This window comes from Cygnus olor, chromosome 2, assembly GCF_009769625.2.
Source record: "Cygnus olor isolate bCygOlo1 chromosome 2, bCygOlo1.pri.v2, whole genome shotgun sequence".
NCBI classification, from domain to species: domain Eukaryota; kingdom Metazoa; phylum Chordata; class Aves; order Anseriformes; family Anatidae; genus Cygnus; species Cygnus olor.
In genome coordinates this window covers 90,064,312-90,080,915 of record NC_049170.1, presented here as the reverse complement: position 1 = coordinate 90,080,915, position 16,604 = coordinate 90,064,312, and the positions used below count along the sequence as shown (strand labels likewise).

The following is a 16,604-nucleotide window of genomic DNA, read 5'->3' as shown; positions in this document are numbered from 1 at the left end:
ACCAAGTGATGACTGCACACTTTAATGTTCACAGAAATACTTTAAAGCTAGGCATAGTCAAGTGCAAAAAGAAAATGCAAGGTCAAGGTAGAAGTTGCTTAAACTTTCACAATTCTGGTCACATACCCTGATCTGTCATTGAAGTCCATGAAGTATATCCCGGACTGCATCAAAAGCAGTGTGGCCAACAGGGCAAGGGAGGTGATTCTCCCCCCCCGTTCTGCTCTTGTGAGACCCCACCTGAAGCCCTGTATTCAGCTCCAGGGTCCCCAGCATAAGAAGGACATGGACCTGTTAGAGTGAGTTCAGAAGATTTCCATGAGGATGACCAGGAGACTGGAGCCTCAGTCATATGCTTCATGATTCTGCTGAGAAGTTTCAGGGCTCAATCTTTTGCATCGACATCCAGCAAAATTTCCCACTGGATGTAACTTAATCAGAACAAACCCACCATTTCCAGAAAACAGTAAAGGTTCTTCTCCACCTTGCTGTATTTCAGCTTCCTGTCCATAGTTGTTTTGAGGAACAAAAATATTTTTCATTACTTTCAACAAGAAAATAGCATACTTTATACTACCTTTATACTACCCTGCCAGAAAACTCTGCAGGGAAGCCATGTCGGTAAAAGTAGTGATAGATACTTTCAGAAAAACATCACTACCAAAAGGAAATTAGGAAAAAGAAGCAAAATAAACAATTTATAAAGTGGTTAATATGAAATTATGTACCTGCTAATAAATGACTTGGTTCTAGTTTCAAAATGGCAACCTTTCTCTCTAATTAGGTTAAAAAATAAAAGTAAAAATCAAACTTTAAATCAAATCAGTCTTTAATTGTTCTGCAAGGACAAAGCAAGAAAAGTATCTACGTTGTCTTAATACTGCTGCTGGTTTGCAGGTCTTTCGAATTGCCAAGCAGCAATATGCTCTTCCCCCACAAGTGCGGTCTGCAGTCTAGACTTGAAACTTTCCTGGAGAAATTACAATGTTCGGACTGACACCCTGCCTACCTAAACTCCTCCTGCTGCTTCGGACACCGTGCTTTGCTGGGCTTCACATCCTGTGGATTGCTCCCAGATGCCCCTTTCACCAAGGGTGCCAGGACACCTGGGGAATATTTAATTAATAAAGTACTAGAGGAATCTTTGACACAGTAGAAAAAGATGTTAATGCTACCATCACTTGCTGATGTTTCAATTTCACTTGCACAAGACTCGACGTATTTGTATTGTGGTATATACAGTAACTCATCAAAAGATGGTAGTATTCTACTCACCCCCCATTACTTGAGATGAAAGGAAGAAATCTCTTACGGAAAGAAAAGATTAATGTTTTTTTCCAGGTGGTGGTGGTTTTTCGTTGTTGTTGTTTATTTCCCCACCCCTTCCTTGTGGTTTGCTTGACTTTCTTTTTTCCTTGACAGGAAGGGCACCCAGGACCCTTGAGCAGTTTTGCCAAGACAATCTGACACTGCCACCTTACCCTTCACTACATCCCCTGCCCTCCCCAGCACCGGATTCAGTGCAGAAAACTGCTTCTTTTCAACTGTCCTTCCTTGATGGACTTGCTTAGCCAGCCTTATCCTGGCCACTCTTATCTTCAAGGGCACCTGACAGAGTTTTTCACGTCACTGAAACCTCTGGTAAACGGGAAATAATTTTGCTAAGTTCTTTGGGTTAGATGCTCTCCTTCATGAAGATGTCTCTGACTGTCAAGCTACAGTTGTATCCGTTCAGTTACAAGACAAGGAAAGAGGAGATTAATGCAGCACGCAATCAGTAGAACAGCTATCTGTTTCATCTGCTCTCAAGACTCAAAGCTGTTGGCAAGCTAAAGTACCCATCCTCAAAGACAACATCTCATGTTAAGGTCCCAAGACAGCTGTGCAATTAAGTTGCTCCTTACACACACAGCTTCAAATGCATGAGTAAGCCCATTGACCTTGACAGAGCTACTCAGAGGCTATTCATAAGCTTCAACGTGTGTTTCTTTGAGCAAGGAAAACTATCTATTTTAAATGCACTAAGTCTGTATCATCTTCATTTCCTGGTTTGTAATGCATTTTACTAAAAACTTAATAAAGAAAAAAGGAGGAGGAGGGAACCAGTTTACCACATACTTTCAAAAATACAGCAAAAAACAATTATTGCTCAAAATCTTTTTTTTGCTCCAGAAATTTCTTCACAATGACAATGGAAATTCCCTTCTCCAGAAACATTGGGGAAGTCACTCAAAACTTGAGAGAAATTCAGTAAGGAAGAAGGTAATGACAAAAGAAGCAACACGAGTCTCAAGAAGGACATAGAAACAACGAAGTAGGAAGGAGATCCTAGGAATTAGGCAGAGCCAGAGACAAAACAACATGGGAGAAATGAGTCCTTCCTGCCATTCCCTTACACTGAGCAAAAGGCTCTAGCTGTAGTTTAGGCTGAATTTTCCAGCCCAGGCAATAAATCTGCAGGAATGCCCTATTAAGGGACAAGGAAGTTACATGCAATGCAAGTCAGAATTTAAAAACTTGCTCTCAGTGCAGTTAAATTCAAGTTTTTCTTGTACAATCCTCTCGTGATTACACCAAAACTCTACCCACTGATCTGAAACCAAAGCAAAGCTCATTTGCAACGTTATTCCTATTAGCGTCCACAGTGCTTTATGTTATGTGTAGGCTGCCCTACCGAAATCAAAGGCCTGGAGAAGAGAAGACTGAGAGGATCTTATCAATGTACTCAAATATCCGGGGGAAAGGAAGTCAAGATGACGGGCCCAGACTCTTCAGTGGTGCCCAGCAACAGGACAAGAGACAACGGGCACAGACTGAAACACAGAAAGTCCCATAGGAACACGAGGAAAAACTTCTTTATTGTATGGGTGACAGAGCGCAGGCACAGGTTGCCCAGAGAGACTGTGGAGTCTCCTTCCCTGAAGATCTTCAAAACCCACCTGGACGCAATCCAACCCTGGGCACCCTGCTTTGGGTGTCCCTGCTGGAGCAGGGGGTTGGACCAGGCGGCCTCCAGAGGGCCCTGCCAACCTCAGCCATGCTGTGACTCTGAGACGGACAAAGGAAACTTGATCCTTTTTCCAGAAAGTGCCACCAACCAACAGTAAATAAAGACAGAGGATAGAGAACCAAACCAGCCTTGGTCACGTTAACTATTGCATATGTAAACTGGTAACAGGTTTCTGCAAATTAAGTAACAATATGGTAGCACTATATATGAGATTTCAACTCCTGCACAGGGAAGACTCTTTCAATTTGTTTAAAGCCATTATTTACCTTCCACCACACCAAGCCAGCCGCATGGTAAGCTGCCAATACAGGGCAGCAAGCCCTGAATTCCCCCAGCGTGAAGTTGTATTTCCTAGTATCCAGAATGTGATTTAAAAGAAACAGCTTACATTTCTACCTGAAAACAAGAAAAATTTCTTATGGAGATGTTCTTTACATACATTTCTTCATTTAATACGAGTGCTAACAATTACACAAAGCAAGCGTGAAGGACAGGAGTTTCAGATTTTTCTGTTAAAAGTAAACACGTCTGCACTCCTCCCTCGCCCTTTACATAACATAAAGAAAATCTCCAAAATTTGGTTTAGAAAGCCAATTAAACCAACAATTTAAAGCTCATCTGACTTGTTTTCACAGATTAGTCTGCCTGCTCCTAGGCATTAATTTCCGCAGCATAACAGAGCAATTGCACTAAAAACAAAAAGAGTTCAGAAATACACTGGGGGGGGGGGGGGAAATAATTTCAAATAAACAGGGTTGATTTATTTAAAGCAAAACCCACGCACGTAATAAAGACTGTGCATTCTACTCTTACCTAGTGCTTATAAGGCTTGCAGCTTTCTTAGAATGACTTTGGTTTTTTTTGTTTGTTTGTTTGTTTTGGTGGTGGTGGTGTTTGTTTTGTTCTTTTTTGTCTGTTTGTTTTAATGTTAATGAAGTACCAAGAAGTATTTAATAGTCAATTTAATAGCCTTATGAGCACTATTAGACAAATTTTACATCGCATGATGTCAGATTCTGCCAAGATCTACATTGATATCAAATTCATTATTGCTATTGGATTAACTTAACTCTTTGAAAAAGAAAACTGCTGTACTCGAATAGACAATTACACAAAAACTAATTTTTTTTAACCTGGGAGATAGCGGTTCCTCCAGCTCCCATCTGAGCATCTTGCAAGACAGCCTAGATGTAATAGAAAACAAATTCTAAGATACTTGATTTAAACTGACAACAGCAGCAAAGGGATCCCATGTCCAGTGCATTGACCTCCCCTTTCCCATTGTTCTATTTTGACACAGGGCTAACAACACAGGTTACATCCTTCCTCCTCACATCCATGCTTCCTCATCCTGCTCCAGGATGAGGACCACTGCAAAGAGCAACTCGCTCACGTTTGCACTGCATGCAGCTTGTGAGACTATGTAAAACCTGTACATTAAAGCTTACCCTCTTCAGGTTCACCAAAAAAAAAAAAAAAGGTGAAATCAGATACTGGCAAACACTGTCTTTCCCATTGTTACACAGGTTTGGTATCAGTAAACCCTCGCAGCAAGGCCAACTGTGAACCAGGTGGTATCAGATGAACCAGGCATCCAAATAACTAGCCCAAGCCTCTCCTGACATAATCAGATGTTATTTTCACCATCCTTCATGACCACTAGCAAAGCAAACAAAAGGTGACCAAATCAAGGTAACTAACGTTTCAGCAATTGCCATTTTACCCCGAGGAGAGCATCAGGCTGGACTGAAAACTAACCTTAATGCAGTACCTGCGTACATCTACCAATTCATAATAAGCACTGGAAATGTTTGCAGATTTGGCCAGCGCATAAAGCCAGCCCAACTTGACAACTTCTCATATAACAGTTCTGCATCTACTACTGCCTGATGTAACGATCTCAATGTTATGAAAACCTATCTAACACCGATGCTGCTCTTAGTGGAAAGTTTTCAGAGCACACATGCAAAACACATGCTTCGCATTTTCTTACAGCCTCTCATAGCACTCAGGTTTCTTGGTGTACCATCAACCTCCCCGAATAATCACATCCAGGTTTTTCAAGAGGAGTAGCTGAATGAGAACAGCATCCAACAGCAATCCCTAAGCTCAAGAATGAGCCACTGCCTCCTCAGAGCGGAGCCTGGTCAATAGCATGCCACCAGAAGCAAACACATGGCAATGGGCCTTCCATAAAGCGTGTTACTTTTACAATGCAGCTGGCTTTCACATCTTCATTTCAGCACCTATACATGTCCATCTTCACTTGCACACACCTTTCAGACAGTGAAAAATGCTCCTACAATGGGGTATTGCCTCACACTCAGTTGCTTCATAGTTTAAGTTATTCCCAATCAGAGGAAAACAAACTATTCCTTGTTGAGTGTATAAAGGATGGAATTTTTGCAAGAGTTCAAGTACTCAAGTCTATCAGGTTTTCCCTGAAAAAGATATGCAAGACAGCTCATACACAATAAGAAAAGTGTTTCTTAATCTGCCATTGATCAGACAGCATAAATCCTAGGCTTTGATTTCAAAGCCACTAAGATATGGTTTGAGTGCAGTTTCAATACGATATACTTCCCCGTTCAGTTGTAGATTGGAGAAATGCAAAAAAAAAAATTCTGATACTTTTAAAAAAAGATGTGTAAAAGCCAAGAGAATGCATGTGCATGGAGAGAGGAATTAAGAATCTCTCTGAAAGTCATCATAAAGTCTCAACCAAACAAATACCTTTTTTTAACTAGCTGACCATCAACTGTCACATTCTCACTAAATAATAGAAACAAAGGGGTCAGGAGTGTGTTAAACACTAAGAAAAGAAGTCTTAAATGCTAAGATTCACCTCCAAGTACTCTACAAACGGATGATAGCAATAGTAGCTCCTTCTGGTTCTAGAAACAGAGGCAAACACACAAATTCATCTTTAAATGATTTCAATAGACTTTCCTTTCTTACCTCAGTTTTTCCACCTGAAAACTTAGACTGAAGTCATAACGTGTCTACATCCTGTTCTTGCAATACTCTTGCAAGTCATCTAATCATTTCACAGATTTTATTTAGAGCATTGCTAGACAATAACACATTGACTAAAGCAACAACCATTCAACGAACGGATAAAAGTAGACAGAGACTAGTCAGATGACCATTCATTCTTTATTTAAAAACAAAAAATTAAAATAAAAAAATACACCCTAAAACTTTACCAATGCAGGTAGAAATAATCCCTACAGCATATTTCCAAAAAGAAAACTAAGCAGGCAAAATGCTGCAGACTAATCAGTGAAAGCAACGGTATGCAATGGAACAAAGTCTGCTGAAACTCACACGCACTTTTTCCCTAGAGATTATTTCCAGTATTATTATGTTATTATGTTCTGTATTTTCCAACATGAATATAACAACTAACTGCCTCATTGCCTACTAACAACCTAAACACCATGCAGGAAGCAACTTGTGAGTGCCTGTGTCACTGCGGCAGGAAGGACTACGCACAGATTGCCACTACAAGGTCACGGTCTTTACACCCACCTGCTCCTCCCAAGAGCAATAGTAACGGGGCAGAGTTCTCCTTTCTTTTCCTTTTGAAATGGAAAAGGAATTGGATGGAAAGAGAAGGGGGAAGAAGATGAGAAACATCAAAAAGGGTCGAGTAAAACCTTCAAGGGATTCACCAAGTACGTCTCATGATCCACATTCATAATGCATAATTATTCTTACTAATGTATTCTGAGTAAATGTTGATAAAGTCTTCTGTGTACTTTACCACAAAGCAATGATTTTTGCCAACAAAAAGTGAATCACTTTCATATGCTATGAAAATGCAGCAAGCTTAAACAGGGGAACATCTGTTCCATTTGTTCTTTTCAGTAGTTTCTGTGCAGGCAAACTTCAGGAGCTGGAATATGAGAATTTCTGTCTCGGCTCCTTTCCCCCTGCTTTCTGAATCATCAGATGGTTATTCCTCTGTTTCCAATGCCTCATTTTCCACACAGTAAAATGATAATCTTCTAAAGGCCCCTGAAATACTTAAGGGTTGTCTGCTGCCTTCACAGTCTGACAGTGACCATTTTTCAAGAGCTGTCCTTATTCATGTACAAAGTTTTGTGTCCCTTCCCTCCCCAAAAGCTGATCAAAATCTCAACCCATATACACTTGTTTCAGCAGTAAATTTATTCTGTCATTTTGTGAAAGGCTGATGTCACTTTCAGTTAAAGTTCCATCTTCATTTTTGCATGAAGAAAACACAAACTTTATGAGATGGCAAAGAGTAAAGAGATTTGCATTAGAAGTGCTATTGTAATGATAACACTGCTTCTGGGTTAAAAGAAAATGGAAGGCTTGTTTCCTCACTTCTTGTCAACTTTGCATAGTGTTCATCCAGCTTTTCCAGCCTTAAGTTATATATTTCCCATAGCTGTCAGTAACTGTCAAACTCTGGCTACACATTCCTCACGGGCATCTTTAGACTGGGCAGTTTCTGGTCATGTAGTACTGGTATCACCTGAACTTTGACATTCACGTTACATCTGGATTTTCACTTAAATCCTCTTTTACTTGGAGCAACAGATACCTTAAAATAATCCTGAAAAAGGACTTTTAAAAAAGGATATTCGAAATGTCTTTACTGAAAGGGTTGTTAGGCATTGGAATAGGCCGCCCAGGGAAGCGCTTGAGTCACCATCCCTGGAGGTCTTCAAGAAACGTGTAGATGTCGAACTTAGTAGCATGATTTAGTGGTAGACTAGCATTAGGTTGAAGATTGGACTAGATGATCTTAGAGGTCTCTTGCAACCTGAATAACACTGTGGTTCTATGCTATGGATCAGCCACAAACCTTGGGACTAAGGGGCAAGGAATAAAGTGAAACAAATCTTCCACTGCTGCATCACCTGGCACTTCCACCTCTTCAGCCAGAGCTCCTCTGGTGCTTCCAGTCACGCTGTGGGACTCAGCTTTGCTTCCAGGAGAACAAGATGTCAGATTGAGTTCATTAGAAAAACTGCAGTTGCAGGACAGAAGCAAAGGGCACCCACACAGTAATCTTCATTTTCACAAAGACCCCTACTAACTTACCTGACTTTCAGTACTAAACACAACTCTAATTTTTTCATAATTAAAATAATCAAAAACTGAGATGGAAAAATGTAGCTTCAACAGTTTTTACACCAACTTTCCCCTTCTACTAGAAATCATGCTCAATACCTTGAGGAGGAAACCCTAGCTTTTGCAATTTTTCCAGTTCAATTGATGATACTAAAAAAATAACAACCTGAAGATGAGATCTCCCAAGGTGACAGGAAACACACTTCAAAGAGATGTCATACTGACCTAATCAGCCAGTTACACTCTTTCTCAGAATGTGATCGGTTTAAACAGACTCAGCAACAACTATTTAAATGCTGTCCTACCCTGCAGTAGGAGACACACACGTGTAACTACATGTACATAAATATAGGTTCTACTTCGAACTGATCAGTATACTTCCTCAGGTTTTCTTTCTGCTTTTTGGAAGTTTTCTATTTCATATTTGGCAAAGGCTGCTTCATAATTTGACATCTTAAACAGCATTTTGCCCTCAAGCCAAATCTTGTTTCTCCATATTAATCCCATTTCTGAAATAGGCTTTGCATTTATTGCTGGGCCACCAATGCTTTTGCTAGCAAGCATAATTACTGAGCAGTAAACGTGAAAAAGCAAATTAATATTTGCTGTGCTTGTTTATGTTCTTAACCCTGGCAGAGGTCACTAGTTCCACGGCTTCATTACAGGAGAGCCTGGGCTGCTCCCAGATTTGCTGTGGTTTAAGCTGTTAGTTCCTCACTGAAGGTTAAATTGGAGATTCTTTTATTTTTTTTTAAATCAGAAGTGGATTATTATTACCTTAGTTTAGCCAGTGGGAAAGCAAATAAGCAAACAAAAACCACACACCAAATACATGGGTAGATGAATTCCCATGGGATAAACAAGAGTGTAAACTTGCTTATACAAACCTACTTTGTACTTACCACAGGGTGAGAGCAAGCACATGAACAGTTGCTACAGAATAGGAAGTGTAGCAAGTTCACAGCTTTTACTAATTACCCAGCACAAGCTCACTTGGCTGCTTGTGTGCTCTGGGCAGCTCCACACCAGTGTGAAACTTGCAACAGCAGACAGCGGGTGTGCAACGTTTTCCTGCAGGCTGTTGTTCAAGGTTTGGATCCTCAGACTGATCCTTCTCCTCCCAACAGGAGTCAAGCTCTGAGCAGCCCTATCGACGATCTGTTTATGCAGAAGGGAAGGGATCTCCTCCTTGCAAAGTGAAAAGAAACACATTTCCATGCCTCAGGAGCTGCTCACTTGGTGACCTCTTTGTCAGTGAGGGTGGCAAAGTGCAAATGCAGCTACTGGGGAGCTCCAATGTTAAAAAAGCTAAATATTTTCTAAATAAAACAACTGGCAACAGTTGTTTCTGTAGTTGTTTTTCTTTAGGTTTCCACCTTAAATACTGGGCTCCTCAGATATTTGCATGTGCAAACCTGAATGCCAAATTAGACTTTATGTTAAGAAGCATTGTCCTAGGGAAAGCTGTAAGAATAATTCACGCATCTGTTGGTTTGGCACCGTATATAGCACGCAACATGCTGAGAGACAGCTAAGCACAGTATTTCCACAATACATTTTGCAGTGTAAATGATTTTGAAAAGCTCAGTACTTTCATTTGCCAGTGATGATCACGACAAAAGAGTAGATCTTTAAATGTTTCCAAAATATCCAATACAGATGTAGATGATTCCCTCTATAGCAGAGCTGTGAGTAAACTCTAGGGCAAAGCAGGACACAGCTACCGACAACGCCAAGCTATAAAATCATAAGTCAAGCTCTCAAAAAAAAAAAAAAAAAGACACCTCCCCCTCCCAAAAAAAACGACACACACCAAAAACCAGACTGCAGAGCATTTTTAGTGCTTGCCTACTGTTCTGATGCAGGAAAAGCAGATGGAAGCTGAAATCCTGAGATTTATTTCATTTTGTTTTCAAGGAATATTGCGAGGAAATTACGAAAATTCATTTCTACAGTTCTGCCTTAATAAAAAAGGCATGTTGAAATTTATATTTTTTTTAATAAACAAACAGAAATGCTTTTAGGAGTAAAAGAACATAAAGAATTTTAAAAGCTACTGAAAGTTTTGAACACTCGTAGGAACGACTACTTCTCTCTGACTTTGGGAGGGAGGGAAGCAAAAAGTCCGCAACTTACCCATCCAGAAAAACTATTTAATTAGAAACCTGAAAGCTTTATGACCGTTTCTTTTGCAACAGTAAAGTTTTGGCTAATCATTCACTTCAAAATGCGGTTCAACATCTTCATCTGATACGTTATAGACTGGAATACTGCTGCCCTATAGAGAGTCATAAACTTTCCAACACTTACTGTAATCTCTCAGCTATACAACAGCACAAATAGATCTAGATCCTAACCAAAGGACATGCGAAACAGCAGAGGGGTCACACTTAGGGAAATCCTTGAGCAACCAGGCTGTTCAGGGCCTAAGAGGGCCGGGATCAAACACAGCCCTTTGGGTCACTTTGCCACTCAGCCCCACGCAGCAGCACGTTCCTCTGGATTTCTGAGCCTCTGCACTCCTTGCATCTGCACACCGGATAAGGACAGAGGATTGTACACGAGAGACAACAAACACCTTAAGCAAAACATGAAAGAGGCTTCCACGCCCCACCTACTCTAGGTACACATCTACTTCATAAACAATTCAGTCCTCTCAGTAGGAAGAAGCTTTCTTGATGCTATTTTAACCTGAAAACGTTATTTTCTTTGTTGCAAGTTTTTGTGACCATTCATTCCTTTTTTCAGATTCGGCATTTCGTCGGAGTAATAACTATGCATCATAGAAATCAAAAGATTCAGGTGATCAGATGCATTTTGCAAAATATGAATAAACCTTTACAATAAGCTATTCCAGTCTCTGCTGTTTGCAACACCATGACAATCTTCCATAGGCACCTCTCTAACTTCTCTTGCTGTTTGAACTGAGAAACATTAGAGAAGATGACAAAATTGGAGAGAAAGCTGTCGGAAGCTGAGTCTTCAGGCAGAGTATATTTGTGTTGGAAATAACACAGTATCAGTGTATAACCTGCTAGCTTGCACTACTGCTTCAAGACATGAGCCACATCATTTTTCTTAGACAAAAACTGAAGTCAACCTTCAAGCGCATTCCCAACTTCCTTATGCCAATAAGTGACACAGAACAGAAGTTTTCATTTCCGTAACTGCGTTAACTGCAAAGGCCAAGCAGGCAAAAAATGGAGTACATAGGCATCAAAAGAATATTACAGACCCCTGCAAGACTTCCCTGCCCTCAGCAGATCCTGAATCAAGTCCAGAATGAGCAGCATCAAGAGAGAAAGTATGGGGAATCCAACTTAGACTGGGGTTCACCCAGCAGAACTGGTTTGAGCCAAGGAGTGTGAAAGGGATGCGAAACCATCAACACTGAAATGATTTGTCAGAAGTACTTCAAAACAATCTTTCTGCTAAATAGAAACCTTCAGAATGCGTTCCCTGAGGAAATTCCCACTGCTTGCAGCATGCTATCTGAAGAAGCTTTTGTATTCTGTGGTTCAGGACTGCGTTACCTTGTATGCTACCATTAGGGTCTGTTAAGACATGCTCACAAAGAGAACTCGGACAACTATTGCTAATACAAACACACAAACTTCGTGAGAGTTCTTGCTCATCCTACAAAATCGCAAGTAAACAAAGGGGAAGATCATTATCTGTCACAGACTCCTTAAAGGAACAGACAGCCAACTCAGCCTGCCTCCACGTTGCCTCCTTACACAATTAGTGATTCACAAAACAATTTGTGTTAGAATAATTATAATTGAAAAAAATGAATACGTGCCAGGCTCGAAGAGGAAGGAAGGAAATTACTAGGTGCTCTTACTGACCTGTCTCCTGACCTTGACACCTTCTGCAGGGCCAGCATTTCTGTAGTCAGCCTCAGTGCTAGGCCAGGCTGTTCATCCTCCCTGTCCCCAACAGAAGCTGTATGGAGATGATCCTGCTCTCCTCAGTCCCACAGCTATGCAACAAAGCCTTGGATGCTGGAAAACAGTCCTGGCCCAGGCTGCATGTTGCTCACCGATAGCCCTACAGGCTAAAAGGAGCTGGCTTATGGGTTGGGTTTTCTCCTCCCCTACACAGAAGTTTAGATTCTCCTGGAGCGGATAGCAACTACTAAAAACATGCTTTCATTATATTCAGTAAGTGAAGATGATTCATTTGAAATCATGTACGGGTGCATGCCCTTCTTATCCCTGTTATTTACAGTTTTACATAATAAGATTCCAGCCTAACTGCCACCATCCTTTTCTTTCTTCCTGAAGAAAAATCCTTCCAATTTTTCCAATATGTTCATCCAATCCTTACTAAAGAGATACCTACCATCTCCCACACCAATAAGAAAGAAAAGTAAAATTGTATTTCCTGCATGCCTTATTTGCTTCTTTATTTCTAAATCTCCTTTCAGCAGTGTGCTTAAAAAAGTATTTTTATTTTATTTTTATTAATTTTAACAGTTTTGCCATATCAAACAGGAACATTTGGGGAAAAGTTCCTGAAAACTAATTACAGAACATTCTGGTCACTTTTAATAGGAGTTTAGGACCTAAAATTTAACAAAAAAAAATGCCACGAATATCCAGCTACTAAATCCTTCATTCAGAGTTCAGCAAGCTTCAGTGACCCTGATGAGCACAACAGCCTTGGAATGGTAGAGGGGTAGATCCTGAGGTAGCCTAATCTCAGAAAATTAAAAGCTTTGAAGATTAAGAGCAGGACCTTGAAATGACCCAGAGAGAAAGAAAGAGACTAAGTGGTTTCTGCAGCCAGTTACTCGCAGAAAGCAGGCTGCTAAGCCCCAGATGCCCTCAGCCAACTCTCCGGCTCAGGAGTATTCCAGCTCAGTGCTTTGGTCTCTGCAGGGGCAAAAGATCAGAGCCACAAGTCCCCAAAACAGATTTTAGTTTGCCAGAAAATTGGTATGGCAGCTATCCTATGTCTAATTTTTTTTTTTCCCCTGGATAATTTCACAAGAGTTGCATTTACTCTGAAGTGACAAAGTTACTGAGTCATACAGGGAAGCTACCTCACAGATTTCAGAAATTTTGATGGCTGTTCTTATTTATTTTCCTCCTTGTTTATTACCTTTATTAAAGAGAGAATACTCTCTTTAAACATGGACAAAAGTAGGATGCAGAAATCCACGTCTGAAGCCTAACCGGTACTGAAGATACCAAGTTCACTGCATTTCACGGGCTAAATTCCTGCTTTACACCTCAGGGCTCTCCTTACCTTTTTCACAGAACCGTAATCAATCTCGCTTTCAGCATGCGGTTCCCTAAAACGTCAGCTCCATTCCTGAAAAGCTGTTGACAAGTCAGATATTCCTCTTGCTTTACGTTCTGCCTGACCAGTACCTGCTTGTCCCTTAACCAATTACTCCTAAATGCAAGGTTCTGTACTTCACTAAGCAGAATCCCCTTGCAGCCAAGCAAAATGTCATTTTCAAGGCTCCAGCCTGAAAGTTACAGGGTAGATGTGTGCATGGAGGGGAAAGATGGAACTAAAATTTCTTCAGCCTCACAACAATTTGTGTTAAAACACAAGCCCCATGTCATTAAGCAGCACTGCTGATTAAGCACACTCTAGGAATATACCCACAGCTACTGGAGGGATAACTTCAGAGAACAGGGCAAAGACCAATGAAGGCAAGGGCTACACAACCGAAACTGTTTTGTTTCATACGAACCTTTTACTAAAACTATTACAATAATAATTTGTATCCCAAGCTTTTATGAAGCTAAGTACATGAAGGTGCATTGTACCTCGTTATCCATTCTTGGCACAGGAATGAAGGAGCTCCCGGCACGCTTCACGTTCACCGGCAGTACAAAACACTGCAAGAATTAATTGCTCTACCGACAGCCAGTTGCACAAGAGGCAGCCTGCACATACGTGCAAAAATGCACAAAAATATTAACTGATTTTTCAGATCAGATCAATACCACAGACACGCAGTTCCAAGAAAGTTTCACATGTCCAGGTCCTTTGTTTTTTCGTTTGCTTTTTTTTTTGTGTGTGTGTGTGTGTGTGTGTGTGTTCGGTTTTGGGGGGATGGGATGGATTGCTCATTTGTCTTTTCTTCCTAAGGAGAGCCACCCCAAACAAAGTTAGACTCATGTTTCAGGAACAATTCACATCATGGATTTTATACACCCAAAGGAAGCAGAAATTAAAACTAAGCTGGAAGGAAGGCTGCCTGCAATTTTGAGTGAGAAGTCTGGCAGGAAAAACACCAACTGGTCTCTGGCTTGCCAAATTGCTCAGTGATGACACTGTGGGGTATCAAAGGCAATGGAGTTAAAATTACCAGCATTATCATGGAGACATCAGTGGAAGCGAAAAAGAAATCTGAGGTGACAACTCATTCATGCATACAAAGTTACTACAACATTGTAAACAAGCATCAGAAGATTGTCTATCTTTAATTGATTTTGACTTATTATCAAGTTAGCAAGGAATAAGTACTTCTAATTCTTTTATGCAGTGAGAAAAATCGCTGTGAACTGATGACTACAACTTCTATACTTACTGCTCCTACTGAATATGAAGTGATGCTCAGTTCAGCTTTATTGGCTACTCTTATCTGTTGAGCAAGATTCTTTGTAACTGATTTCATTTTGAACTGTTTCTTTGTCTTCCAGTAGTTACAAAAACATGCCCAAAATTGGTATGTGTGAAAGACAAATGCACACATGAATATCTGTAACATTATTTAAAAATCTTCGCCGTATAAAATAATCTTCAGAGGCACAGTTTCAAGTTTTAAGAATTTGTATTTGTATTCATCAGAGGACAGCTACCACAAAAGGTAGAGGAAACAGTAAAAGCAAAAGGGCTACACCTCTTAATGTTAACAAGCCCTGACCAATTAAGAATGCAGTTAATTTCCTTCTGGCACAGCTAGATTACTCACATGCACGAAGTCTATGCCAAAACGCACCCATGCAATTAATAACAACTATCCAGTCCAATATAGCAACAAACAAAGCTAAAATAGCTTTAGACTGTCTCTTCATTTTACATTCTGAGCAAGACAATCACCTAAAGGCCCAGAAAAGATCCTTTTGTTTTCACAATTCTCACGATAGATAGTTTACGGAAAGCTGTGTTATAGCAACAAGTGTACGCCAGCAATTCAAAAAAAAAAAAAAAAGGGCAAGACAACGATCATCAAAAAACACTACCACCACCACAGAAAATCCCACACTCAATGAGTCAGAGTGGAAAAAAAAGTCAATACAAGTTTTTTCTTCAAGAATATATAACAAGGACTTAAATTTCAAGGCACAGAGAAATTGAGTCTGTAACTTCAAGAGCACAACTTCAATGTATTCTTCTACTCTGGCTGTTATTATACACGTTATATCTCTAAGTTCCCAGAACTAACCAACCCCAGAAAGCTATAATATGTATTAGACTAGTCACAACAGTCTTCCTGACAAGTTTCTTGTAATGCCATCTTCTTTTAGAGAAACTGTACAAGCAAACATAGATAGAGAAGTCATAAAATTCTTAATTACAGAAGGGGGGGCATGTGCTTACGCAGGAAAGAATTTTATGTTTTCTGTTCCTATGTTGACCTGAATGCACCAAATCAACCACAAAAGATCCTGAAACCTCAATGCTTCTGGACAAGTATGCTTATTAATCAAAATTTAGCAAACAGTTACTTACCCAGCATCCTCCTGGAAACCTTCCAATTCATCCCTTTGTTCTGCTAGAGTGGATTCTAAATCCAGATAGGTACCGTTGTGAGACAATTGTAGAGTGCAGTCATCAAGCTGTAGAACAAAATTCAGAACATCAGATTTTAGCGGTGATTTTTTGACATACCTCTAGCATAGGCTTTCCATTTTCCAGGTTCGCAGACAAAATCTCCCTAAAACAAACCATACGTAGGAGGTAGAAGAGAGTGATGTTAGACAATTTACACAATCCCAAGTCCATGTTCACTAGATGATGCTTGGTCACAATGATAAGTTGTAACTAAACAAGCCTGAAGGAAGAGCTAAGAAGCAACATGAACTCTCTCACCATGCCAGCCCAGTGTCAAATCACAAGAAAGAAGGAAAATCCCTTCCCAAGGCAGGGAAACAACACAAAAAAAAAGGGCAGGTGGAAATACAGCGTGTCGTACCTTCCTGCTAGGGAAGAAGTGACCGTCCACCTCAGACACCCTGGAGAACCCTGCCCAGAAGCAGAGGAGCTGCCATCGCTGAGCCCTGTCTGACAAACGCTGCCGGGGACCTTGGTGTGTCACAGTGCTGGGGTCCTTCTGTAACCAGTTTCAAGTTCAACAGTATTGTAGCCCCAGATGTGTCATGTTACGACATTTACAATCCAGTCTGATAACAAAATAGCCTCAGGTTGACCTGCCAAACAGAAGACACTTCATCCCCCTGGATGTGGCAGAACAAGATGACAGCTCCATTGCATACCTCTCAACCCCACCACTGTCATAGTT

General features: G+C 40.5%; 1 protein-coding gene across 10 annotated transcripts in view; it reads right to left on the bottom strand.

The window, feature by feature from the left end:
* The window catches only part of FHOD3 (formin homology 2 domain containing 3), a 396,018-nt gene that overhangs the window by 346,446 nt on the left and 32,968 nt on the right, over positions 1 to 16,604 (bottom strand). For all 10 annotated transcript variants that reach the window (XM_040548937.1, XM_040548935.1, XM_040548932.1 and 7 more), the window contains exon 2: positions 15,815 to 15,921. In XM_040548937.1, coding sequence (XP_040404871.1) covers positions 15,815 to 15,921 — 107 coding nt within the window. The remainder of the gene's footprint in view (positions 1 to 15,814; positions 15,922 to 16,604) is intronic.